General features: G+C 46.6%; 1 protein-coding gene across 11 annotated transcripts in view; it reads left to right on the plus strand.

The window, feature by feature from the left end:
- Daam2 (dishevelled associated activator of morphogenesis 2) overlaps nucleotides 1-26627 on the plus strand; it is a 118053-nt gene that overhangs the window by 59815 nt on the left and 31611 nt on the right. For 9 of the 11 annotated variants that reach the window (XR_010054590.1, XM_039084447.2, XM_063267081.1 and 6 more), the window contains exons 2-8: nucleotides 13314-13539; nucleotides 15988-16077; nucleotides 17755-17829; nucleotides 18277-18371; nucleotides 22044-22377; nucleotides 23292-23402; nucleotides 26346-26449. Coding sequence is in view for 10 of the 11 variants with exons in the window: in XM_039084447.2 (XP_038940375.1) it covers nucleotides 13372-13539; nucleotides 15988-16077; nucleotides 17755-17829; nucleotides 18277-18371; nucleotides 22044-22377; nucleotides 23292-23402; nucleotides 26346-26449 (977 nt within the window). In the remaining variant the exon portion in view is untranslated. Of the gene's footprint in view, nucleotides 1-2146; nucleotides 2332-13313; nucleotides 13540-15987; nucleotides 16078-17754; nucleotides 17830-18276; nucleotides 18372-22043; nucleotides 22378-23291; nucleotides 23403-26345; nucleotides 26450-26627 lie in introns of those variants that run through there. The other 2 variants (XM_039084448.2, XM_063267082.1) reach the window with 1 other exon arrangement.

Here is a 26627-nt window from a genome sequence, read left to right on the forward strand (position 1 = left end):
AGGGGTCTTTTAGAGAAGGGGAGAAAAGCAGACATCCAATCTCTGAACCTTGGCTGAGGCCCAGCATGTGTGCCAAGCCCGGCACTGGGCACTGTATCGTTCCTGCTGAACTGTGGAGATGATGGCTGTAAATGAAGAAAGTCCTGGCTCAGAGAGAGTGGCTGTAATTCAAGAAGCGCTAGCTCTGCCCACTGCAGCCAGTCTGTCAGGTTTGGGGAGGGCAGCAGGTACCAGTAGGAAGGGAGGCATCCTGGGTGAGGGCCAACAGAGTCGGAGGGCATCAGGAAGAAATGAAGATGCTCTCTGTGGAGATGGACTCTGGGGGAAGGTTGGCTTGGGGTGAACCCTCTGTGTGGGGGGAAGTCTTTCTTGGGAGCTGGGGCATCCACCATGGAAATGGACTCTGGGTGGGCAGTCTTTGGGCAGGGTTGGCCACAGGGGAGGCACTGGGTCTTGGGAACAGAAGAACAGGGAGAATTTCGGGCAGGTGGGTTGCCTTGAGGAGGGGAAAGATTAGGAAAAAGGGTTGCGGTAGCAGACGGAGTGACAGTATGCAAGGAGGCGACACACCGTTGAGAGGTTTCACCCAGCCCTGAGAAAGGGAGAGCCTTTCTGTGAGGAGGATGGGTGCAGAGCTTGCAGGAATGCCAGGCATGAAAAGAAAACGGGCTAGAAGGGAGGTGTGCAGGCAGGGCATGGAGACCTTGGGTGGGGGCTGGGTTCCAGAAGAAACCTCAGCCTCTGTAGCCTGCTCCTTGGAACACTTGGAGAAAACCATCTCATACAGCATTTGTACGCAACGTGTGGTATTTGGGAGGGACGTGAAGAAGAGCAGTAAAATGTCCTTTTGGGAGGCTGAGGCAGGAGGATCACCACCAGTTTAGAGCCACTCTAGGGGAACTACATACATAGTGTGCTCTAGAACACTCTGGGCTAGTGAGACTTTGTCTCAAAAAGGAGAAGCAAAAGGGTTAGACAGATGGTCCAGTGGTTAAGGGCACTGTCCGCTCATGCAGAGGAACCTGGGGTCTCAATTCTCAGCACTGATGCAACCCCTCTGTAACATTAGTTGCAAGGGATCTGATGCCCTCCTCTGGCCTCTGTGGGCACTGCATGCATATGCCCTACATTCATGCAGGCAAAACATTCATCCACATAGCATAAAAATAAATAAAGCTTTGAAACAAATAAAATAAAAATGGGAAACCAGAAATGAGAGATCCAGAAGTCAAAATGCCCCGAGTTTGCCTGGGGATTCCATGTCTGACTTAACTGTGCAATTCTACAAAGGAATATTCCTTTCTGCCATGTGACCCCTCCTGACAGTATTTGGCCAAGGTCTCACACCTTTTGGTGGATGGTGGAGAGGAAAAGACCTGGCTTCCTTAGGTATGCACGAAGATTAATTTCCGAAGAGTAAATTCCTCTCATTTCTTTTATACCTGGCCATTTCAAGTAATTCATGTAGAGAGGGCTTTCCCAGGGCATGGCAGGGTGCCGGAGGCCATTCTCTTGGGACCAGAATCTAGATGGAGCAAAGCTCACTGTTTTAAAACATATAAACACATACAAAATAACTCAAATACTGTGATTCTCTATGAACTGGGATTTCATGAGGTTTGGGGGAGAGCGAGCTTGTATTGGAGTGGCCAGAAAGACCACTGTTTTGCGAGAGTAGGGATCGAGGGAGAAGAGTAAGAAGGGGAGAGGAGCAGGTGGAGATGGATACGGGAGATGAGAGATGGGTTAACACAGAGACCAGCAGGAGATGGAGCAGCGCAGTTCTTGACTTTATTTCAAAGCTCAGCTAATCTCATGCTTTTATTACTTATCCAATTCTAGAATGATGAAGGACATAGAGTCTTTGTGCAGGCTTAACGTATCGCTACTTTAACACCACATCTTATCATGGACAGAGTCAGGACTCTATTGAATACAGCAATTCATTAGCGCTTATCAAGTTCCTGCCTCCGGGGAGAGGGGAGATTCACTGTAGCTTTCAGAGCCTTCTCGTCCCTGGAGGAGTAAGTGGGTCACCATTATAGGAAGCATGGTAGCTTGGTGTGGCGGGGGGAGGCCGGAGAGGGAGAGGAGAGATCAGGGGTATGGGGGCCTGTTCCTGAGCAGTGTGGATCAAGGCCGTTAAGGCAGGAAGCCACCCAGATTGAAGCAGTGTATCCGTCTCCAGTCCTGCCCATCCAGGGACTGTGGGTAACAGATTTGGAAACATACAGGGAGTGGCTAGCCCGGGTTGCACTTCCTTGGAAATCCTGTCCGAGCTGGCCACTGTAGAGACGGGAAGGACCAGCTTCATGGTTTTCGGGACTCAGGGTAAGAAGAAAATGTAGGGTTTCTTATTTAAAACATATTAAAAATTTTGTGACAGTGGCAGGAGGATGTAGACCGAAAGTGTACCCAGCTGGCATCCCGAGGGCATCCCTCAAGGACCAGATCGCTAGGACCTCTCTGGGGCGGCATGTGGTGAGACGATGCGGCCGGATGGCTGCCTACAGCTGGGGCTCTGAGCCAGGCTGCTCTCTGGAAATGCCAGGTTCTATTCTGAGAGCTGCGATGGGGAGACGGGTGAAGATTCTGGCATACCTTAGGTATCGCCACGGCTGTGTGGACGCCGTCTGTTTACACTATTGCTGTTGTCCATACCCTCTGATCTCTGAGAGGTGGAAAAGTTGTTTCTGAGTTTTGGAATTGGTGAAATGGAGGTCCGCATGCTTTATGCACTCTACTTGGCCAAGCTACTGGGCTTCTTTGAACTTTCATTTCCTTGTACAGAAAAGGAAGCGTGGCTGGGCCCAGTGGCACAGGCCTATAATCCCGGCTACTGCAGAGGCTGAGGGTGAAGGATCACACATTTGAGTTACATCTGAGCTGCACAGTCAGTTCAAGGGTAATCTGAGCAACTTACTGAGGCTTGTTTTAAAACTTTAAAGTTTTAAAGTCCTGAAGAGGTAGCTCAGGGATAGAAACATGCTCAGCCTTTGCAAAACCCTGGGGTTAGTCCACAATATCTAAAAATAAAAGCGGACATCAAATCAGAAAACCCTGATGGCAGGATGTTGGGATAAGTAAACGAGACTGTAAGTAGAAAGTGAATTTCTAGGCTTGGCCTCTGATGCCAGCCACTTGGGAGGCTGAGGCAGGAGAACACCAAGTTCAAGGCTTGCCTGAGCTCCATACAGAGTAAGCGCAAGGCCAGCCTGAGCAATGGAGACCTGTCTCAAAATAAAAGGTGAAATAGGACAAATGGAGTCGGTTGACCAGGTGCGTGGGTGGGTGCTTAGTGTGGTCAAGGCTCTGGGCTCAATGCTCAGACCTCAACGTCCCCAAAAAGGGAGGAAGGGGAGGGGAGGGAGAGGGAGAGGGAGAAAAAGACAAGAGCATGAGTCCAGCGCCTTAGCATAGTGTCTTCCTAGTGCTGTGTTGCGTTTGGGGTGGTTTTGTTTCGTTTGAGGTGTAGAGCACTGGAATTGTTTGGGATGTTTGATTGACATTGATTTACTTCTTCCATATCAGATTCTCCTCCAGAGCAGCTAGAACTCACCAGCTGATTAATAGTACACATGCAGAAGAGTCCGGTTACATCTGCTAGACACATCGGCATGCACATGCTTACACACACAAACATACCACTCACACATACACACACACACCACAAACACACACCACTCACACACACACACACACACCACTCACACACACACACACCACTCACACACACACACACACCACTCACACACACACACCACTCACACACACACACACCACTCACACACACACACATACCACTCACACACACATATACCACTCACACACACACAACTCACACACACACACACACACACCACTCACACACACACACCACTCACACACACACACACCACTCACACACACACACATACCACTCACACACACATATACCACTCACACACACACAACTCACACAGACACACACACACCACATACACACACCACTCACACACACACCACACACACACCACACACACACCACTCACACACACACACCACTCACTCACATCACATACACACACACACACACACACACACACACACACACACACACCACTCACACACACTCCACAACCAAAATGAAGCTGTGTAGGATCAGATATCATGTGATAGGAATGAGTCCTCCTCTGGGCATTTCTGCTGGTTTCAGTCCCACATCCTGCTGTCCCTCAGTTGCTAGGAGATGCACCAGGTGACTGAACTCAGGCTCTGGCCCACTGTCCTACCACCTCAGTCGTCTCTGTTTCCAGGACATCGTGTGGCTCCTGGGAAGTTGCATTCCTTGTTCCCCACAATCACAGTTCCTAAAAACGATGCCTAGGCGTCTCTTTCCAGCTGACAGTGAGCTGGTGAAGGTGGTGTGGTGCTGCTTTTCAGGGACGTGAAAGGCTCCTCTGCTCATGTTGCTGGGAGCTGGCTAGTCTTTTCCTGCTTAGGCTTGAAACTCATGGTGTGCCTCTTGACAAGTAACACATTTAGCAATGCACACATACAACCTGCCCCAAATACACCACACAAACAGTACCCATGTGTATATACCATAGGTCAGATATGGCACGGGATGCATTGACATGTATTGCTTACACTAACACACCATATGTACAAATCACACATACTGCTAAACGCACAAGCACACATACAAAGCTCAGTATATAATACAGCTTATATACAGACACAAATCACACATACATACTCCTTACACAAACATACAAATCCTACTTGCACAGATGAGGTCTACACCACACACCTCACATGCACATATACCATCTGCATGCACATACCACATACATGTATCACCTAAACATGTACACCACCTATGAACATATAATATCTACATTCTACAAACACACACATGCCATCTTTACGTATACAACTATACATGCATACAATTCACACACCAAACACATACACACACACTGCCACCCATGTTCACTTCCCCCTTGGAGCATCCAGGCCAGTTGGGCACCTAGCTGGATAGGAGGGAGGGAAGCTTAGCCAGGCACGGGTGAGTGCAGTGCAGGGTCTTGGTCTTCGATGAGTGCTTGGGCAATGAACACACCTGGGAACAGTTTCAGAGAACTGGTCCATTTACTGGGGCAGGGGAAGGGGTATTTATGCCCTGGCGAGGTGCCAGGGTCTCTGGGCCAAGGGATGTGTGGCCATGTACTGTTAGCCAGGACAGGAGTGTTATTAAGATGTTTCATCTACACACTCTGTAGGGTGGCAGTAGGAGAACCTTATAAGATCAAACAAGGAGTGAACCCTGATAACTGTCAGGATAATAAATTCTTACTAGGGTTGATGTTTAGGGATCCGGCTTTATGGTGCCAAGTTGGGAAGTGGGAGGTAGCCAATTCCTGCCGTCCTCATGTATGAGTTATGTGGGGTTGAAGCTCCCTTGACCCTTCTTCCATAACCCTGGGCAATTATGGTCCCACATGCCACCATATATACCACACGTGTCCATATTCCACCTACATGCATACTTTTTTCACATCTACATGTAGCCATGTATACCATAATCTATGTAAATTATCTTTAACATATACCACATATACACATATATCATCTGCACATGTATTCAACTAAACACACATGCACATATATCTACAGACCTACTCCATGTATGCACATACACCCTCCACACACCACACATACATATACATGAGCCATCTAAACATATACAATCATACACATGCATAATCTTCAAGAATATATCATACACATTTATCTCATCTACATATATGCACGTCTCACATCTTCACGTACTATCTACACCATACATGTAGATATATTATGTACCTATACAAACCACACATATATACATGTACCATTTACCCATAGGACATATACACATACAGATCTAAGTTATCACCCACATGCACTATCTACATACATTATCTACATGCACTTTACACATGCACATACACCATTCATCTACACCTTAAATGAACATTTACCACCCACAATACCACACCCATATAAAGCATCTACATACACTCTACATGCACATTCTTTGTTAGAAAGAATGAATGAGTTGGTTGACAGATGAAGTTGTGTACACGGACTGAGAAGGGAGTGAAGGATCACTTTGTATGTATCATTTATTGTCTAGTAGATAGATGACCTGCTCTCCCTGTCTTTCGGTCCCTGCCCTCTCTACCCTACTTTGCCTCCAACAAGGTAGGCCCTACTTGAGATGTGGGATTTGTGTCCAGTCAGGCCTTCTCTAGATGCCAAGATGCTGAGACTGATGGGCTGGCTTATAGGAGAGCATTGGGTGATAGGGAAGAACCATGAAAGACCTAGGGAGGGACCATGTGCACACACTCAGCCGGGTTCTAGTCCAGGCTTACTCTGAAAAGGAGCTTGATTAGTTCCCAAAGTGTTCCCTCCCTAGCCCTGCCCTGGCTCACCCTGCCAGTCAAAGGGCTTAGAACTGGCCCGAGGCCTCTGAGCCCAAGCCTGGGTTCCCTATACCGTGTGGCCCGGTATAGCTTGAGAACAGAACACATGAAGCTGAGGAGAGTGAGCATGTAGCACGTGTTCCTACCATTGTGCTGTGCAGGGATGTGGGGGTTAAGCTGAAGCACTGGCCTCACTAACTAAAGGGGGCTCGTGGCTCAGTTTCTGCTTCATGACAAGACCACTGGATGTGAACCGAGTTCAGAACACAAACGTGTGAGTCCTAGCTGGGTCTCTGGGCAGCTAAGCACTGTTCACCAAGCAACTTAACAGCTCTTGAAGCTTTACTGTTGATAGCATAATTTATAGTACTTCTATGATATTCGTGTCACGATTGCACCAGTGTGGACAGCTTCCTGGGCCTGTCCTCATGCCTCGCAGACTCTTCCCCTCTAGTAGCCTGGATAGCATCTTCCAGCACTAGGACAGCTAGCCTGTGGGGTGAATCTTCAGGTCAGTACCAGATGGATTTCTCCATGTTCCATGGCTCAGGCAGACAGTGCCCTCAACAATAAGGTCTTACTGTCAAGTTCTAGATGGTAACCAAGAGCATCGGCAGCATCCTGTAAACTTTGGGTGGGTGGGTGGGGTCTATGGGGCCTCACCAGCTAACAACTTCAGAAGAGATGGCTTCTTCAGGTGCTGGGATTTTTTACTTGTTAGCCTGCGGGGTCTAGTGGACTTACGAATCTTTAATAGGATAACCCCATTAAATATCTCTGTCTGTCTGTCTATTTGTATGTACTTATGTATGTATATACACATATAGCTTCTATGATAGCCAGTTTCCATACCACTTTTCCAAGGGGTCCTTAGTGTTAATCATCCTTCCCATGTTTCCTTCTCTACCCTACCTACCATTGCCCCACCCACCCATGCCCCACCCACCCATGCCCCACCCACCCATGCCCCACCCACCCATGCCCCACCCATCTGACTTATTCCAAGATCACTGTGCCCAAGATCTCGGCATCACCAGAACAACTTACAGGAAGCACAGAAGTTTGGTTAGAGATTCCGAATCTGTAGAATGCTTGAGCAAATCCTGAATTGATCCTGATTTAGGACATTGGACAGGAATGCTGAGGCTTGGGGGTTTATAACAGATCATATCCCTGTGCTGCCGACTGGTTGTGTGATTATGTGATGGCCTGACTCTCGTGGAGCCACAGTTTTGTGGTTGGTTGTTCCTTAGTCATTTCTCTTGTGGGTGTGGGTGTCGGGGTGTGGGGAGCACACAGGTATGTGTCTGTGAACACGTATGTATCTGCTCGTAGAAGCTGGAGGTCAACCTGGAATGATGTTCCTTAAGAGCTCCCCAGCACGTTTTTACCAATTTGACTGGGCTGTTGCCCCGTGAGTACCAGGGATCTACCTGTCTGCCTCTCCCCAGTGTTGAGATTATAAGTACAGGCAGCCATTGAATGGCTTCTCATGTGGGTTCTGGGAAGCTGAACTCAAGTCCTTCTGCACGCACAGCAAGCATTTTTTTTCAACTTACTCATCTTCCTAGCCTCTTAATTATTTCTTTAAAATGACACCATCAATCTAAAGATCTTCATAGGTATAAAATGAAAATCTATCCCAGTGTCTTTCATTCTGTCAAATCAGAATATTAGCATTATTCTGTCTTTAATTAAGATCAAGAAATATATACTGCTGACGGAGGCTTTGCAGTCCTAGGATGCAAGCTGTGTGGGTGGCATGGGGGAAGGGTCATGACTTGGGGTTAGAGGAGACCAAATGGGAATCAAAAGATAGGAAGTCCTTCCTGCCTGGCTTGGGGTGGAAGTGGGGAGCTGGGATACTCAGAATGGGCTGAGGGGAGTCCCTTGGGAAACCTTTGAGAAGGGACTGAGCCAGATAGTGGGAAAGGTTGGAGGGGTGGAGTCTTGGAGATCTCCAGTCAGAGGCAGCTGTTACATCAGAGGGCACTAAGTCTCCGAAAGGAACAGTGTAACACCATGACTGCATTGAGACAGAGTATAGAGACAGAGCTGGGGCCAACCCCAGGCTCGGAGTGTGTGAGCGTGAGTCTCTGTCAGAGTGCTTGCAGCTTAGAAAAGGTGTTGATCCTGCCCCTCTGTGTCTCCACAGGAAGGGGCTGCAGCACTGGGGAGTCCTCTGTAGAGAGAAAAGTGGGTCACAGCTGAGTTCCTCTGGCCTGAGCCCAAGTCTTCTGGGTTTCCCTCTGTTCTTACTTCCTGTTATCCCCTGTGGCTCTTAATCCTGCTTCTCTTCTTAAAGAAGCTTTACAGTGACATGCTGCTCTGGCCACTTCTCTCTCCTGCCAATAGCCGGCCACTGGGCTCTGCTTTGCTTTCTTTTTCTTTTTAAATTTTGATTGATTGATGATTAGTTGATTAGTTGGGCTGCCATGTTGGGAATTGAACCTAAAGTCTCTTGCATGCTAGGTAAGCATTCTACCACTGGGCTGTATTCTCAGTGCTATTGTGTTATTTATGTATAGCATGTGTGGATATATGGATGTGTGTGTGTGTGTGTGTATGTGTGTGTGTATGGATGTGTGTGTATGTGTGTGTATGGATGTGTGTATGTGTGTGTGCTCACATGTGTGTGTATGTGTGTGTATATGGATGTGTGTATGTGTGTGTATGTGTGTGTGTATGTGTGTGTATGTGTGTGTATGTATGGATGCGTGTATGTATGTGTATGTGCTCACATGTGTGTGTATGTGTGTATATGTGTGTGCTCACATGGGTGTGTATGTGTGTGTATGTATGTGTGTGTGTACGGATGTGTGTGTGTATGGATGTGTGTGTATGTGTGTATATGTGTGTGTGCTCACATGTGTATGCATGTGTGTGTGTGTGTGTGTGTGTGTGTGTGTGTGTACATAAACGTATGTAGAAGACAAAGGACAACCTCAGGGATTGCTCACCCACCTTCCTAACTTTTTGGACACATATTCTCTCACTGACCTGAAATTTACTAAATAACAAACCAGCAGATCCCACAGATCCTCCTACCTCCAAGGTCCCAGCTCTGGGATCACACACACAATTTTGTCTGGCAATTTTTCACATGGATTCTAGGGACTGAGCTTAAGTCCTAATGCTTGCAAGGCAAGAACTTCACTATCTAAACTCTCTCCCCAGCCTCCAACCCTGGATTTAGTCAATGTGTAATCAATGTGGAGCACAAGGCAATGTGTCAATACATGTCCACTTTATGTAATGATCAAATCAAGGTAATTAGCCTATCTGTCACCCCAACTCCCCACCATCTCTTCATCTCCTTCTCTTACTAGTGAGTTCAGGGTGCAGGAAAAGGCCAGTTCCTCAGTCTCCATTTTTGCTTTCTGAAGATAAAACTGAGTGACTCCTGAATTCTGGCAAGCAATTGTTCTAAGCCTGGGCCTGAGCCTGCCCAGAGACTCATGGAAGAAGTGTGCATCTGGGACAGGCCAGTCTCATCTTAGTGACCCAGAGACCAAAACCCAGTGGCCATGTTGGCCTCACCTACTGAGTACCCAGTTACTCCTGACATTTTTTTTACACCTATAGCCTTGTTTACTCCTCAAAGAATGCCCGGGAGAAGACACTATTATCTTAGCATCTTAGATGAGGCACCTGGCTCTGAGCTAGGAGCCATCTTTAAGGTCACCATCATCCAGGAGTTAAAGTCCAGGCTGTCTGGCTTCCAGGCCTCTGCTCCTGGCTCTGCCAGCAAGTGACTGGAGCTAAGAAACCAGATGAATGTCCCTGGGCCTAGCTCCCCACACTGGGAGGAAATGTCACATATGATAAGGATATTGGCCAATCACAGCAGTAGTGGCTGTGAACCGCTGTTGTAAACCTGTACCAGTATGGGCCACCTGGCTCATATCCCTAATTTGTCACAGTCTAGTAGGAGCGGAAGAGGAGAGAAGGCTGAGGACTCAGGGTGCAGGAAGGTAAAGAGTGGAAGGCAAGAATAAGAGACCACAAGCCCTCCTAGACATCAGTCTGACCCTCCTAGAGTTTCATCCCGCTACTAGCTTAGCCTCATTTCTTCAGCTTCTGGAAGTTTCTTTATATGCTCACCAGAGATATCTTGCTTACCAGCTCCCCTTGCATTCACAAGGCTGATGTTCCAAATAGGAGGCCAGCTTCATAGTTTCCATGGTTACCCTCAACCCCATCTGCCTTCAGATTTGGAGCCTGACAAAGGCTGACACGGGACGCTAGGCCCCTCACCCACTCTGATGGTTAATATTCACTGTCAACTTGGCGTTGTCTAGAATTAGCAAAGAGGCAAATCTCTGGGCTTGTCTGTGAGGGATTATCTACATTGGGCTAACTGAGGCAGAAGAGCCATCTCTGTTCCACAGGCTGTAGTCCCGGGCTGCATTAAAAAAGAAGGAAACAGTTATGTGTAGCATTCATCACTCCCTCCTCCATTATGACTACAAATGCGATGTGACCAACTGTTCCCACTCCTGCCTTTGTGCATTTCTACCATAAGAGAACGTACCTGAAAACTCCCTTAAGCTGCCTTTGTCACAGATTTTTGTCTTGGCAATGAGAGCCTAACAAACATCATCTTTCCTGATCATCTGCTGCCAGATCCCATGGAAAATCCCCATACATCCCTCTTCCCTCAACTGAAGTCTTTCCCACCATGGCCCTGGATAGCCTTTCCCCTATTCCAGCCCCTAGAACTCTCCTCTCACTCATCGTAAAAGTTCTCGATTGCTTGTCTACTGCTAGTACTAAGCTGTTTCAATGGGCATTTCCTGACTGCTTAATAGAGTGCTCTCTTCCTTCATTTTTTTGCAAGCATAGGTCATTTCTAAGTTGACTTATACCTATGGATTGAGCATCCACTAAGTACAAGTATTTTATTACATATAGAAATGAAGGTTACCGGAGAGGCAGGAGGCAGGCTCTGTCTTCAAGGAGCCTCAAGTATGTGTGAGAGCCAGTGTTTAAACAAGAAGAGAACCAGTGTGTTGCCTGGCTCTTGTAGACTATTTTATTTAAGGCTTGTCTGAATCTATTAAAAAGCATATCAAAAGATTTATAGAGAAAGATAAAGAGGGGATCAGTAAAGAAAAAAAGGTTCTAGAATGGTAGTTAAAGGGGTTGTGACTTAAATGAGAGTTGACAAAGTTAAATTGTTAGGAGTCTGGGAGCAAAGTGCTAATCTCTAGAAGATTCTCGGGTTCACATGTGCCGTGTGTATCTTGTTTATCTCTGTAGCATTCTAACGTTTGACTCAAGGGAATGCTTCAGAGCTAGCGTATCTTAAGTTCCATGGGGCCTGAGTGAAAATCTCTCCCATTGCTGTGTAGGAGAGGGGGATGGTGATGAAGAGCTAGCTGAATGCCATGACCCCAAGGATGTCTCTGTCAGCATTTTCAACAGTGATATTGTGACAGCCATGGGTATGTCTTCATATGTTAATAATCCAGGGGAAACAGCTAAATATCTAGACCCAAAAAGTATCTTAACAACCCCCACCAAGTTAAATAGCAAGATTGGACAGCTGGCTCAGCAGGTGAAGGGGTTTGCCACCAAGCCTGACAATGTGACTTCTAGCCTCAGAAGGAAAGAACTGACATATTCCTCTGACTTCTACATGTGCATCATGGTATGTACATGTATGTACGTGTGCATACACACACACACATACACACACACACACACACACACACACACACACACACACACACACACACACCACGAACAAACAAATCCTATATATCTATTTAGAAACTGAAGTTCAATGTACAAGGAGTGGCAGGATGAACTGGGCAAGACTGAGTATGTAAATCTTGTTAGTCTCTTTGTTAAGCCCACTCAGGATACCTGAATTGTGTTAGAAACCAGAGGTGGAGAATGGATCTGCCCTAAAGAGTTCTGTGTGCTGATGGTTTAAGCAGTCCAGGGGTAGCCATGGCAACCGTGGCTCCTCCTCCAGCTGGCATTCCTGGGTGAGGCTTCCCCAGTGGCAAGCCAATGAGTTAACCCTTTCTGTTCCAACACATCAGTTCTAGTTCCTGGCCAGAGAGCACCGACCTGTCTTCTTGGTGGGTATGAAAAACACATCTGACCAGATTTCCCCAAATATGTTCAATACCATCCCAAAGGGTAGCTTCATCTGACCTGAGGTTTAATCTCCCAGCAATCCTCTTGCCGAGGGTGAGGGTCCTGGCCTTTTCAAGCCGAATGGGTGAGCCACTGTCTTGTGGATATTGTGTGATACTTGCAACCCGTCTGAGCACAAGATAGTAGGAAAGACCTGGGAAGGCCTTTTCATTCTTCCGCTTCTCTGAAGGCCAATGTACCAGGAGCTATGCCCTACAATCAACTCAGAGTTTCTCTTCACACCTCCTGACTTCTCCCCGCTACACACGCATACACACCCATTGCCTTTAAAAGCATCACACCCAGACCCTGAAGTCATCCAGATCAATGAACTTTGGTGGATGTTGATTCTCAAGGGTCAGAGAACTCCTGAGATATTCTTACCACAGGAATAGAAACCATGAGATAGGGGCCTTCAGCGTTGGCCACCTGAAGGTCCCATGTTGTGACTACTATGCTCTTCACGTCTCCAGGGATAAAGAAAGGGGGGTGGGGAAATGTCCCCGTCAGGAAGCATCCCAAGTCTGCTGAAGACAGTTGGATAACTTCAGGTCTGAAGAAGCAGAGAGTGTGTGAGACACTAGTCAGGCCTGTGATGTTGAGTCAATGGCCCTCAATAGCCTCTGTGATAAGAGTTCTGAAGCCAGAGTAACCTCTGTTCCTGTCTGTCTCTTCCTCATGACTACCCATTATCTTTGTCCGTTTACCTAGATTGTGCCAATGAGGACCTAAGGTGCCTTCCTGCTGACCGCCCCAGCCTGCAGTGACCATGGCCCTCCGTAAGAGGAGTCCCCATGGCCTGGGCTTCCTTTGCTGCTTCGGAAGCAGTGACCTTCCTGAGATTGACCTCCGGGACAGCCATCCATTGCAGTATCTGGAGTTCTCCAGTCCCATCCCGAACCCAGAGGAGCTCAACGTCTGCTTCGCAGAGCTGGTGGTCAGTGGGTGAAGGGTTGAGAGGGTGTTGATGGTGGGAAAACGAGTGGACGGACAAGCAGAGACAGGAGCCTGTTCTCCACTCCACAAAGCTCTCTGTAGGGGTGAGGCAGCCTTCCCAAAGCACCTTCCTTGTAGAGAAAACCGACCCTCATTGAGGCAGACATTGTGAAACGAACCCCAGAACCAAGGGTCTGTCCCCAATTCCCTTTGGTTCTGGACCAGCCTGGCTGCCATTAGAAAGGGTTATGAAGTGAGATGTTGAGAACTGTTGACAGCATCCTCGCAGGCGAGCTAATGAGCATTCTCTTAAAGCACTCTGGTGTGTATGAGCCAATGGCAGCTGCTGGCCGCCCCATCAGGACAGAGAGTGGGGGGGTCATCCATCGGGGGCTCTGAAGACTCGGTCTTCCAAAGAAACAATGAGCAGAAGTGGTGGAGCGTCTGGGAGGTGGAGGCAGGAGGATGTGGAGTGCAAGGTCACCCTCAGTTATGTAGTGGATTCCAGACCAGTCTGGGCTACAAGAGAGCCTATCTCAAAAAAATAAAAAATAAAAAATAAAATAAAAGAATAGATAAAGAAAAGGAAGGAAATGTAAAATGTATTACTGATCTGTTTCACATTTATTATATGTAGAAATGGTCGTATTTTTAGTCATATTGGCTGAAATAAAACGTAACGTTAAAATTAACTTTGCCTACTTTTTACTTACTTAATATTTTTAGGTGTGACTAGAACATTTTAAACTATACCATTCCCACTATATTTCTACTTACCAGTTCTGACCTAGGGAAGGAGAAGTCTGCCATATTATCTCTGAAGCCATAGGGCTGGAGAGAAGCCTGTGTGGTTGAGTGTTTGCTGCTTTCACTGAGGACCAAAGCTTGGTTTCCAGCACCATGCCGGGTGGTTTACAACTACCTGCTATTTCAGCTCCAGGGCACCTGATCCCCTCTTCTGAGCCCCCATGGGTACCTGTACTCACGTTGCCATGCACACACACACATGCACACACACACACACACACTAAATATTTTTAAAGTTCTCACTTGATTAAAAATATGGTGAAATATTACTGATATTAGTTTTATACCATATATATATGTGTATATATATATCTTACATGAAAATATGAAGATTAATATCCCACTTTGTCACCTTAATAAGTGTTTTGCTTTTGCTTCTTAAAATCTCACAGTGGGCGCTGGGGCTATAGCTCAGCGTTAGAGCACTTACCTAGCACGCTCAATCCCTGGGACCACATCTACAAACCAGATTAGCTCACAACTGAGTTGAAAAGCACATTATGTTTCCCACATGGCTTTTTAACCATTTCTTTCATGATCGTTTAAATCGCTCACAAGCTTCATGGTAAAGAAACTTCCAAAGGAGAGCTTTGGGGTATGGGACAGGGTTAGAGCTCCCGACAATCTCGGCTACATAGTAAGTCTCAGGCCACCTTGGCCTGCAGAGTTAGCCTGTCTCAAAACAAAATTAACAAGGGCTGCCAAGCTAGGGAGGCAGAGGCAGACAGGTTTCTAATATAATGAATTCAGTGAGCTCCAGACAAAACTTTATCTTAGGGACAAACCAAGAAGACAGCCCCTGAAGAACAACACCCAAAGTTGTGCTCTGGTATACACATGTATGAGCACAACTATGTACACACACACACACACACACACACACACACACACACACACACACACACACCTCTTTAGAAGCCACCCAGGATGGCCAAGTCTATAAAGTCATCGAAGTTACTAAAAGAATGACCCCAAAATGTGATCTCTGAGTCTCGCTCCTCTGATGGATCCCTGAGCCTTGCACAGCCTCACCCAGTGTCCTGATGGTGGAACAGTTTCAGGTCAATGCCAATGGCTGTGTTAGGATGGTGTACCCTTTCTACTGCTCGGCCTCTGGCCTCACCACCTTCCCCAACCCAGCTTGAAGGATCTAGGAAAGTTTGGAGGAGAGACCACTAGGCAGGCAGAAGGATAGGGAGATCCGAGAGAGAAGCAAGGCAGATCTAAAGGCCTGGCTGGGGCTTTCATAGTCAGGACTCAACCTGAGGTGTTAGCAGACAAGCAAGCACATACTGGGTGAGGGAACAGCAAAGCAGAGGGGCAGGAACAGGGCGGCCTGGAGCAGGAAGGGGCTTTGCAAAGACAGTGTGTGTGTGCTGGAAACAAAGGAAGAAGCTGGACTTGGATGAGGCAAGGGCTTGGAGCTCTGCTTCTAGTAGAACAAGCAATGCCTTGTGTGTGTGTGTGTGTGTGTGTGTGTGTGTGTGTGTGTGTGTGTGTGAGAGAGAGAGAGAGAGAGAGAGAGAGAGAGAGAGAGAGAGAGACTCTCTGGGAGGGAGAGCATAGGCTAAGGGATAGTTTGGGGGAGTTCTAATCTCCTGTAGAGCTTTGTGTTCAGGCATTATTCTTCTTATCTTTGTAGGATGAATTGGACCTCACAGATAAAAACCGGGAGGCTGTGTTTGCACTGCCACCAGAGAAGAAATGGCAGATCTACTGCAGCAAGAAGAAGGTGGTCCTCACTCTTAGCTCCAGTCCCTAGCAGGGTTGTGCGTGTGTGTGTGTGATATAAGAGGGAGTCTTGGGTACCAGTATCACACTAAGACTCTGAAGTCAAGAAAGACAAGTGGGCTGGGAAGAGGGCTCAGTCAGTGAAGTGGTTGAGATGCAAGCTCAAAGACCCGAGTTCAAATTCAAGCAACCACATTAAGAAAATGATCGTTGATGCATTCTTGTAATCCTAGTCTTGGGGATGTGGTGATGGGAGAATCCTTAGGGCTTCTTGAGATAATGAGCTTAGCTGATTTGGTGAGCTCCAGATCCCAATGAGAGACCTTATCTCAAAAGTAAGGCGGGGGTTGGGGATTTAGCTCAGTGGTAGAGCGCTTGCCTAGGAAGCGCAAGGCCCTGGGTTCGGTCCCCAGCTCAAAAAAAAAAAAAAAAAAAAAAAAAAAGTAAGGCGAATGGCTTCTAAGGAATGGTATGTGAGTTTGTCCCCTGGCTTCCTTATGTGCATGCGTACGTACATACATTTACATATTAGCACTTCATACATATATGTCTGCATACACACACACACACACACACACACACACACACACACACACACAGAGTAAAACTCAATTTAAAACCACAAAGGCAAGAAAAGCCTCCCCTCTGAGAATTAGGACTCCCTACTCCAGAAACCCATGAGCAGGCACTTGCCAGATTCTCAGGCTGGGTCAGATGAGGACTTATCACTAACCTTCTTATGCTTTCCGGAACACTGCCAAGTCTCCATGACTTCAAAGGTCTGTACCCTCCCTGACTGGGAACTAAGTGTTCAAATGCCCAAATCTATGGGGGCATCTTTTATTGAAACAACTGTACCAGATGATTTTTTCTAATTTTAAAGAAAATGGAATGGGGAGATAGCCCACTAGTAAATCAAGCAAGTATGGGGAGCTAAGTTTGATACACAGAATGTGGGTTAAAAAAAAAGCCATGAGTATTGGCCAGAACCTTCACAACCCCAGGGTTGGCAGAGACATATGGGATCCCCTGGGTTTGTTGGGTAACTATCCTAAACCAGCTGACAAAACTTGGGCCAGTAAGAGACTTTGTGGACAGTGCCTGAGGAACGATACCCAGAGTTGTGCTTAGACCTTTACCTACATGTGTACAGACATACACACTTGTGCACCTGTACTTGCACAAACATATACATACATACATACATACACACACACAAATGGAAACTATAAAAATATAAATTTGTGTGATGCTCAACAATCATAAAATTATATTTTATTTAGGTATAAGCAGAATAGGGATGACAATACTTTAGAATTTGTGCATGTGGTTTGTTGAAAATGACCCCTGCACAGTTTCTGTCCTCTCTTGGTGGTCATACAAATCCATATCCATTGTCAATATTTCACTGAGGAAGAGACAGAAACATGGGGAGGATTTGCAGTTTCTGCAGATTGCCCTTGTGGGCAGGGCTGGAAGCTGATTGTTCTACAGTCTTCAAGCGATGTTTCCATCTTACCCTGTGGGTCTGTCCACCAGGAGGGGTCCAACCCTTCGACATTGCGGTACAACGCTGTCATCTACCGATGGTGTTGGGCCACAGTATCAGCTATCCTGAGACACATGCGTCCCATGAGCCACAGGTTGGACACACCTAAGACCATCATTCTTGTTTCAGGAGCAGGAGGACCCGAACAAGCTGGCAACCAGCTGGCCTGAGTTTTACATTGACCGTATCAATGCCATGGCCACGGTAAGTGCCCACTCTTCCTGCCTTGCCTCCATAGACAGGTCTTGGAAGCCTGTGGATCCCCCAACACCCAACCACTGCTCCTGCCCTTTAGTGCTATGACCACCGAGGCCCAGCAACTTTCTAGTAATTTTGAGATCTTACACAATCCACCTCCTTGGACATTGGAGTCCCCTTAACTAGATAAACACGTATTAACCCAATTGAACATCACAGATCTTGGGAAATAGGCTGAGACAGGGACTCCTCTAATTCCTAGATACAGAAAGTTGTCACAGACCAGAACCTGGGTTGTCCCAGAGTCTGACCATCACAGTAGAACATTCTCTGAGTCCCCGTTCTTCCCAAGGTAAACGTGCCTTCTCCAGTCACAGTGACCCCGAAGCTTCCAGGGGTCTGGAAAGCAAGCAGATCAATGTGACTTCTATCCCCTTTACCTGTGGGCCTCAGATGCAGAACCTGTATGACACTGAAGACGAGGAGACAGACAAGAGGAGCCAAGTCGTAGAAGACCTGAAGACAGCCCTCCGGACACAGCCCATGAGGTGACTTGGATTGCTCCCTCTCCTTCACTCCCTTCCTTCCCTGCCCCTGCTCAGGGCTTCTGTCGTCCTGAGGCATTGCACCGTGCTCTGATCCATGCTGGTCCTATTGGCCAATCTTGCAGAATTCCTTAAGAGTTCCAAACATTTCTCTTTGCTTCCCAGTTCCCATTTCTCTTGTTGTTTGCTGGAAGGCTGTGGACGGGAGGCGAGATGGACAAGCATTGGGTCCCGAGGCACTCTAGAAAGAGGAGTTAGGGGCAGGTGGTGTGTATATTAAAGGACTTTCTGTGAAAAGGGGGGCAGAGGGACAGCTCAGCGAGGAAGGAGGAGGGCATGGGTTGAGAAGTCCTCCATGCACTAGGGGGCGATGTGGAGTCTACGGTGTGCTCTAGCTGTCTAGAGTAGAAGCCAAGCAGGAAGGAAAGGGAATGAGTGGGTGTTGCAAAGGCCACAGGAATACTTCTCCTCCTTCCTAGACCACAGTGGAGAGTGCAAAGGCTGCCGCGAGCTGCAAGAGTTCCTTGATTTTGACTCTTCCAGTGGCGTGCTTGAAGTGGCTTCTAAGATCAGATAAGCCGACTGTCAAATCCTCAGCAGTCTTGTAAATGAGTTATTAGACCTATCTTTGGTTGCATCTTAAACTATATAGACTTGTGATTAAATAAACGATATTCAAGTCAATATTTGGTATACACCACTAATTACCCAATTATTTTCCACATTTCGCTCATACATATGCTCTTTCTATTAAGTATGTGCTTGAGTTTATGCCTGTGATGCATGGTAAAGATAACATATAATAGTATATAGCAAAAGCTTATTTTAATTCCCCTCAGCAGAATTCTGGTTTCAGGAATCACATGACATCAATGTAGAAATTTCGTGGAGTACAGAAAAGCATAAAATAGAGGGAAATAAACAGTCATATTGTTAACTTAAATTGAAAGCATATTCTGTTGATATTTACACAGCACAAAATTCAGAGAGATACATTTACATATTAATTATAAATGCTGGTTCTCAACTCAATTCATGCCCATTAATTATGCTACTAAATTAAAGTCTGTATGGCTTCTTTTTAAAATGTATTGCTCTAGATGTCGCTCCCACAGACACCCAGATAAAAGCTGAAATCTTGCTTCCTGGAAGTAATGCTTTTAAATAACAACATAAAAGAGACAAACAAACAGAGTCGAAGAATGAGCCAATGCAATTAAAATAGGCTCACAAATATTAAAAATGCAGCATCTAGCAATAAGTGAGCCTTTTAATACTCGAGCAGCGAGAGCCGGCAGCGGGTGTGATAAGCACTATAATCTTGAAGTACCGATGTGTGAAAGTGATATTTTGAGATATCTACAACAGCTATAATTTGATAGGAAAATAGCGGTGATTTATTTGGGTGGCAAATTCTCTGATTCCGCTAACGGTTCTGTGGTTGGTCGCCCACATTCGTCATTGACGGAATGCTAATTTTCAGCTAGAGGTTATCCAAGATGAAAGCGTAATTCCTTTTTTCCTGTAGATGTCTTTGGACTCTGAGTGCTTCCCAGAGGCTCTTTATGGGGACATAGACTCCAGAATAAGGGTAACTGGGCTAAATGGTTGTAATGCTAAGTATCAAGATAACTGCTGTTTTCCATGGGGTCTCCTGAAAGGGAGCTTTCGAGCCTTGGTCCCTTGAGTTTTAATGGTTCTTTCTTCCATGCTGAACTGTTTCCTTGCCTCCTGTCAATAATTCTCTCACACCCGGTCTGATTAGAGATGAGTCTTCAGGCTGACCTACTGATTATAAAGTCGTTTTTCTCCCATCCCCCATCTTAGCTATGCAAATGGCAATCAGTGGTATGTAAATTTAGTATGTAAATGGTCTTTATGTCACTGAGCCCAAGTACCTGGGACAAACAACTGAAGGGAGAAAGGACTTTCAGAGGGTTCAAGGCTATGGTTACTGGGCTTTGGTTCTGGCCTTTGGTGAGGAAAACTCCATGGTGGTGGGAGTGTGTGGCGAGGCTGTTCTGCTCTCAGTGGACAGGGAGAAAGTGTATGGAAGCAGGAACATTACATAACCTTCTGAGGCACAGCCCCAGCAACATGCTTCTTCCAGCTAGCCCTCATCTCCTAAACCTTAGAGAGCCCCCAAAAACAGCTTTAGCAGTTGGGGACACGACTCTTTTGGGGAGAGACTACTATAGGATTTAAAATGCAAATAACAGGGCCAACCTAAATGGCTCAGTGGGTAAAGTCCTGACTGGACAAACATGAGGACCTGCGTTCAGATCTCCAGCACCCATTTCAAAGCCGTACATCCGGAGCGCCAGTGCTGAGAAGCAGAGATAAATGATATCCCAGTGTTTGCTGGCCAGCCAGACTAACTTAACTGGAAAGGTCCAGGTGACTGAGGTATCCTGTCTCAGGAAATAAGGTAGAGACCAAGAGAGGGGGACACCTGACATTAACATCCTACCTCTACATGCTTGGTGTGTGTGTGTGTGTGTGTGTGTGTGTGTGTGTTTGCACAAACACAAGAGCACACACACATGCCCACGCACAATAAAAAATAAAGTACAAATAACACGTAAACGTAGGCAGGAAGGGACATGATCCTTGAAGAGATGGAAATAAAAATTCGGATCAAATTGACTTTGTCAGCCTTGATCAAAACTTTGAGGGAGTCTGACTCGAGAGAGTTTATTCCCAGCAAATTTAAACATACTATAACTTAGGGTGGTGGTGGTGTAATACAACCCCCAGTGTCCAAGGAAGTATAATTACACAGAAACTCAACTCAGGGCACATGGTACTTCTTCCAAGATGAGTTTTAGAGCCAAGTTACCTGTACAAGTTTAAGGGCCTAGGCAAGCATCTACCCTGGTCTTGGCATAAAGATAGTGTAGACGTCATTCAGGCTGTTAGCCACCTCTGGTCCTTGTTGTGGAAGCTCGGGGGAGCCTCTGGCTATACAGATAATGTAAGGGTCATTTAGACTATTAAGTATATCTGGTCCTGATTGTGAGAGCTTTGGGAGGCCCCAGGCTGTTAGGGTCATTTAGATTGCCAGCCACCTCCAGTCCTGATTGTAGGAGTTTCATATGGCCTGCCTGACCCAACAGGTGATGGTGAACACCAGGCTGTTTAATCAGCCCCAATTCCCAGCATTCTGGATGGACAGACAGGTTTTATGTCCATTCCTTTGAGAGGACTCTCTTGTGTGTTTAACATCGCTGGTTTTCTGTGGGAACACGGACTTTTGTGCAGTGCTTTCAATGGTCTGGGACTACAGCAATTGGTCAGCAGTTAAGAGCATTTTCTGCTCTTCCAGAGGACTTCAGTTCTGTTCCCAGCACCCAAAGTGGGTGACTCACAACTGCTTTTAATTCCAACTCCAGGGATTCAATGCCTCTTGTAGCCTCTCAGGTCTTGCACATACATGTATGTATACACACACATGCACACACACACACACACACACACACACACATTCAGAGAGAGAGAGAGAGAGAGAGAGAGAGAGAGAGAGAGAGAGAGAGAGATTTTTAAAATGAGAGTTTGGGTCTTGAGCCAAGAGGCTACTGTAAAAGGAGCATGGTGAATTGTGCACATATTGGGTCATTGTATTTGTAAAATGTGTGTGGAACAAAAACAGACAACTCCTTTTGGGCTCTGGCTTAGGTTCGTGACCCGCTTCATCGAACTGGAAGGCCTGTCCTGTCTGCTGAATTTCCTCCGGGGCATGGACCATGCCACCTGTGAGAGCCGCATCCACACGTCTCTCATCGGCTGCATCAAGGCTCTGATGAACAACTCCCAGGGACGGGCACATGTCCTGGCACAGCCTGAGGCCATCAGCATCATCGCCCAGAGCCTGCGAACAGAGAACAGCAAGACGAAGGTTGCAGTGCTGGAGATCCTGGGTGCAGTGTGCCTTGTGCCTGGAGGCCACAAGAAGGTCCTACAGGCCATGCTACACTACCAGGTGTATGCAGCCGAGCGCACTCGTTTCCAGGTGGGCAATAGGTCGGAAAGCTGGGGCATCAACTGGGGGATAGATGGGATGGCACAGGGTAAAGTCAAGAGAGACCGAGAAGCACAAAAAGGAAAGTGGAAGGAAGGAGTACCCACCAGGCAAACTGCCCTGTCTTGTCTACTCGCAGAAGGAAGAAAGAGCTAGGACCCAGAAATCTTCCCACAAGAGACCTAAGAAATTGTATGTTCAGAGTTGTGGTCTGGCTTTCAAAACAGACTTGTCCTCTTCACTAGACTGTGGGTCCCTGAGGCCAAGATACTCTTTTGCTTCATGTTTTTGTGGCTCTGGCTCTCTGAAATCAGCACCTGGCTCATGGTAGGAACCCAGGCAAGAGTCGTTGAACTGAGGACAATTGGAGAGACAATACTTCAGGCCTAGGTGCATGCCAAATTTGTGCACACTGGGTGGGACCAGTCCTGGGAATGGAGGCCATGCTAAGCACCCTTACTAGAGAATCCACATGAGCCTACTGGCGCACGTCTAAAATGTCTTAGCTCAGTGCCTGGTCTCAGTAGTTGACCTGACATGCAAACTCTGTGTTTTATGAGTCAAGCTGTTGAGCTGGCATCACACATTTGCAAATGAGCATCCATGAGGTTGGGGAGCTGTTGCCATTTTTAGTCTCCGCTCTTTTTGCAAAGAGCCAGGGGCCGCTCTCTGCACAGGCTCAACAGCTGGTGCAGAGTCAGAGGGCAGCAGTGGAAGCCAAGCCCCGGGACTGAACTGTAGAGAGTCAGAAGTGAGATCTGGGGTGGATCTGGAGAGCTATGATCAGGCAGAGCGAACTAGAAGGCTTCCTAGGTGGCTAAAAGGAAGGGCAGTAGAAGAAGGGAAAAGGCTTCTCCTGGAGCATCCTGAGACCCCTCCCCCAACCATTCCTATCGTCCTATTAGACTTTGCTGAACGAACTGGATCGCAGTTTGGGCCGGTACCGGGATGAGGTCAACCTGAAGACAGCCATCATGTCCTTCATCAATGCTGTCCTCAATGCTGGTGCTGGAGAGGTGAGGCCCCTTCCTTTTACTCTTGAAATGTGGTAGTCTGTGAGTATGAGAGCATTCTAGGCAAGTGACAGAGAGAACAGAAGCATCTAGTTGTGACCACTGATGATTCTTCAGATACCCTTAGAATGTCTTATGACCTTCTCTTGGGGCCATGGGAAGATGGCTTTCAGGAGTCCTACCCAACTTCTCCAAGGACCCAGCCTTCCTGAGACCTGAATTCATCTAGCAGTGGCTGTTCAGTGTGGTGTTGAGGACTGATTCAGACTTTGCTTCCCATACTATTCTGTGGGTTCTGTCTAATATGAGAAGACTCTGGCCATTTTCTTCAGCAATAGCATGGTGCATTGTGGATCAGACACAAATCCCCAATGAGGCTGGCTTGTGATGACTTGGAGGGGTGGAAATTCTTTGTGGGAGGAGTGAAACTTTCAGTCCTTCTTTGTAGATCTTTCTAGAGACCTAATTTGGATTGCTTTCTAGGCTAGTTAGTCATGTTCTTCTTCTAGGAGGGTTATAAAGTATGGCTTCTGGTTTTTCTTCTTCTGGGAACCAAATGAGATTCCCAGTCCCTTACAACAGTAACATTAGAAAAACCTGAAAAGAGCTGAAGTCCCAATTTCTAAGGCAAAGCAACTGTTCCAGCCCAGTTTGGTTTTATCTTAAGTTTGAGAAAGCTCTGGGCACTTTCCTTTATCAGTGGCATGGTGCATTGGGGGTTGGGAACAAATCCCCAGTAAGGACAAAAGGGGCCAAGAGAACAATTAATGGTCTCTCTTTTTCATTCCTCTTGCCAGAATGACTTTGTATGTGTGTGTGCAATTCTGATTACCTAGATTTCATCAGACATTCTACAGAATAATCTAGCCCTAAGATGGTGACATCATGTGACTTCAATAACAGCCCTTTATGATTCTCATTTGTCCTGATCCGTTGGAAGTCATACCATGCCAGGCAAATTTTAAGACTTTAAACCATCTTAGTTACTTCCCTGTTGCTGTGATGATACACCATAACCAAAGAAAATTATAGAAAAGTTTTATTAAGCTTACCCGTTTGGGAAGATTAGAATCCATGATTCTAAATGGTGTGGATTTTTGAGTCCTCAGAGCCTCTTCCTCCGCTCCCTCAGGGACACACCTGCCTGATCCTTCCCAAACAGTTTCACTAACTGGAGACCAATCATTTGAATGAATGAGCCTACAGAAGGCCATTCTCTTTCAAACTACCACATAGGCTTGGGACCATACCATAATGCAAAATGCATTTAGTCCAACTTTCAAAATCCCCATAGTCTTTCATAGTCTGAACATCCTTTAAGAGTCCAACGTCTCTTCTGAGAGTCAAGAAAACCTCTTAATTGTAACCTCTGTGAAATCGAAAGGCAAATTACATACCGCCATCACACAATGGCACAGAATATGCAGAGGGGGAGTGGGGAATGAGGAAGTACTGAACCAAAGCAGACTCAAACCCAGCAGGGCAAACTCCAAACCCTATGGCTCTATTTCAGATGTCAAAGGGATCAGATGGCTCTTCCCTCTAGCTTTGGTGATTGCAACACACTTTTCTCTTTGGGCTGGTCCAATGCTTGATTCTGGTACTAGCTGGATTTCTCTTTCACATCCTCATACAATGGCCTCTTTGGGCCTCCATGCAGGGACATCCCTACCACACACAGCTTTGAGGAATTTCCTTAACTGGGAAGGAAGAGTCCCCTTTACTCTTACACCTTTCATAACTCTATATCCAGAACCATATGGTGATGTTGCTAAGTTAGGCTGCATGTTTGCAGTGGAACCTGGCCCCCTCCTTGAATGGCGTTTGCATACATTTTAACTTGGTGATAACTTCTAGGACCTCAAACTCTAGTGGGGTCTCACCCTGAAGATAGATCTCCTTTTAGTCTATCTCTCCTTATGGTTTTTAGCACAAGCCTTAACTCCAGCATTAAAATTTACATTGTGTCTTCCTTTTTGCCCACTTGCTCTTTCTCATTGTAGACCAGCACAAGGGCGATCACTAATAAACACAAGACAGTTTTAAAATCTATCTTAAGTCTCCTCTGTTAGTGAAATTAATGCGAAGCTCTTCAATCTAGTAGATCCTCAGAGCAAGGGAAAACAGCAGCCACATTCTATGCCAAAATATCACAAAAGAATGGTCTCTAAGCCAATCGCTAATATTGTGCTTCTATGAGCCCTCCATGGTCCACATTGACTGCAGTACTATTAACTTCCAAGCTCCACCTAGGATGGCCTGTTAAGCTCTACTTACAGAATTCAATGCTTTCCTAGTTCAGTGTTGGACAGTTTTCCACATTCCTCCAAAACACATTGTGGTCAGGACTGTTACAGCAATAGCCCACTTCCTAGTCACAACTTCTGCCATAGTTACTTTTTTATGGTTGTGACAAGGGAAACTTTTATAAGAAAGAGTTTGTTGGGGGCCTAAGCCCATGACCATCATGGTACTGAGCATGGCATGAGGCAGGCAGGCATGAAATGGAGCCGAAGCTGACAACACACGTATGGTTTACAAGCACAAGGCGGAGAGCGCTAACTGGGAATGGTGTTGGATTTTGAAAGCTCAAATCCCACCCCCAGTGGCTCACTTCTCCAACAAAGCCACACCTCCTAATCCTTCCCAAACAGTTCCACACACCATGGATAAATCATTCAAATATGTCATCCTATGGAGGTCAATATCATTCAAACATCCTCAGATAAATAATATTATTTATCCCCCAGATAAATAATATTCAGAGAAATAGCAAGGTTGGAGAAATAGCAAGGTCAGAGACAGTCTCTGGAAGTGCTGCTCAATGAGTTTGTTACAGAACGTGACGTGGAACTATAGCTGAGCTGGATGCTGACAGGGTCTTTGGGTGTTTCTCTTGGGCATGAGATGAAACACTGAGTCCTGTCCTCCCTTGGTGACCCTCAGGATAACCTGGAATTCCGCCTCCATCTCCGGTATGAGTTCCTGATGCTGGGAATCCAGCCAGTGATTGATAAACTCCGGCAACACGAGAATGCCATCCTGGACAAGTAAGGCCTCAGCTGCCCAGACCCACCACAAACCTGTGATGGCAGCTCCTCCTCCTCTTGTGGTGGCTGAGACCTTAGAAAAGGCTCTTCTCACCCTGGGGCCCATAACTATCCTAATCTTATAGTCAGCACCGTGTATGACAAGTGAACCCATGCATGCCTGCTTACCTCGGTCCTA

The sequence above is a fragment of the Rattus norvegicus genome, chromosome 9, assembly GCF_036323735.1.
Source record: "Rattus norvegicus strain BN/NHsdMcwi chromosome 9, GRCr8, whole genome shotgun sequence".
NCBI classification, from domain to species: Eukaryota; Metazoa; Chordata; class Mammalia; order Rodentia; family Muridae; genus Rattus; species Rattus norvegicus.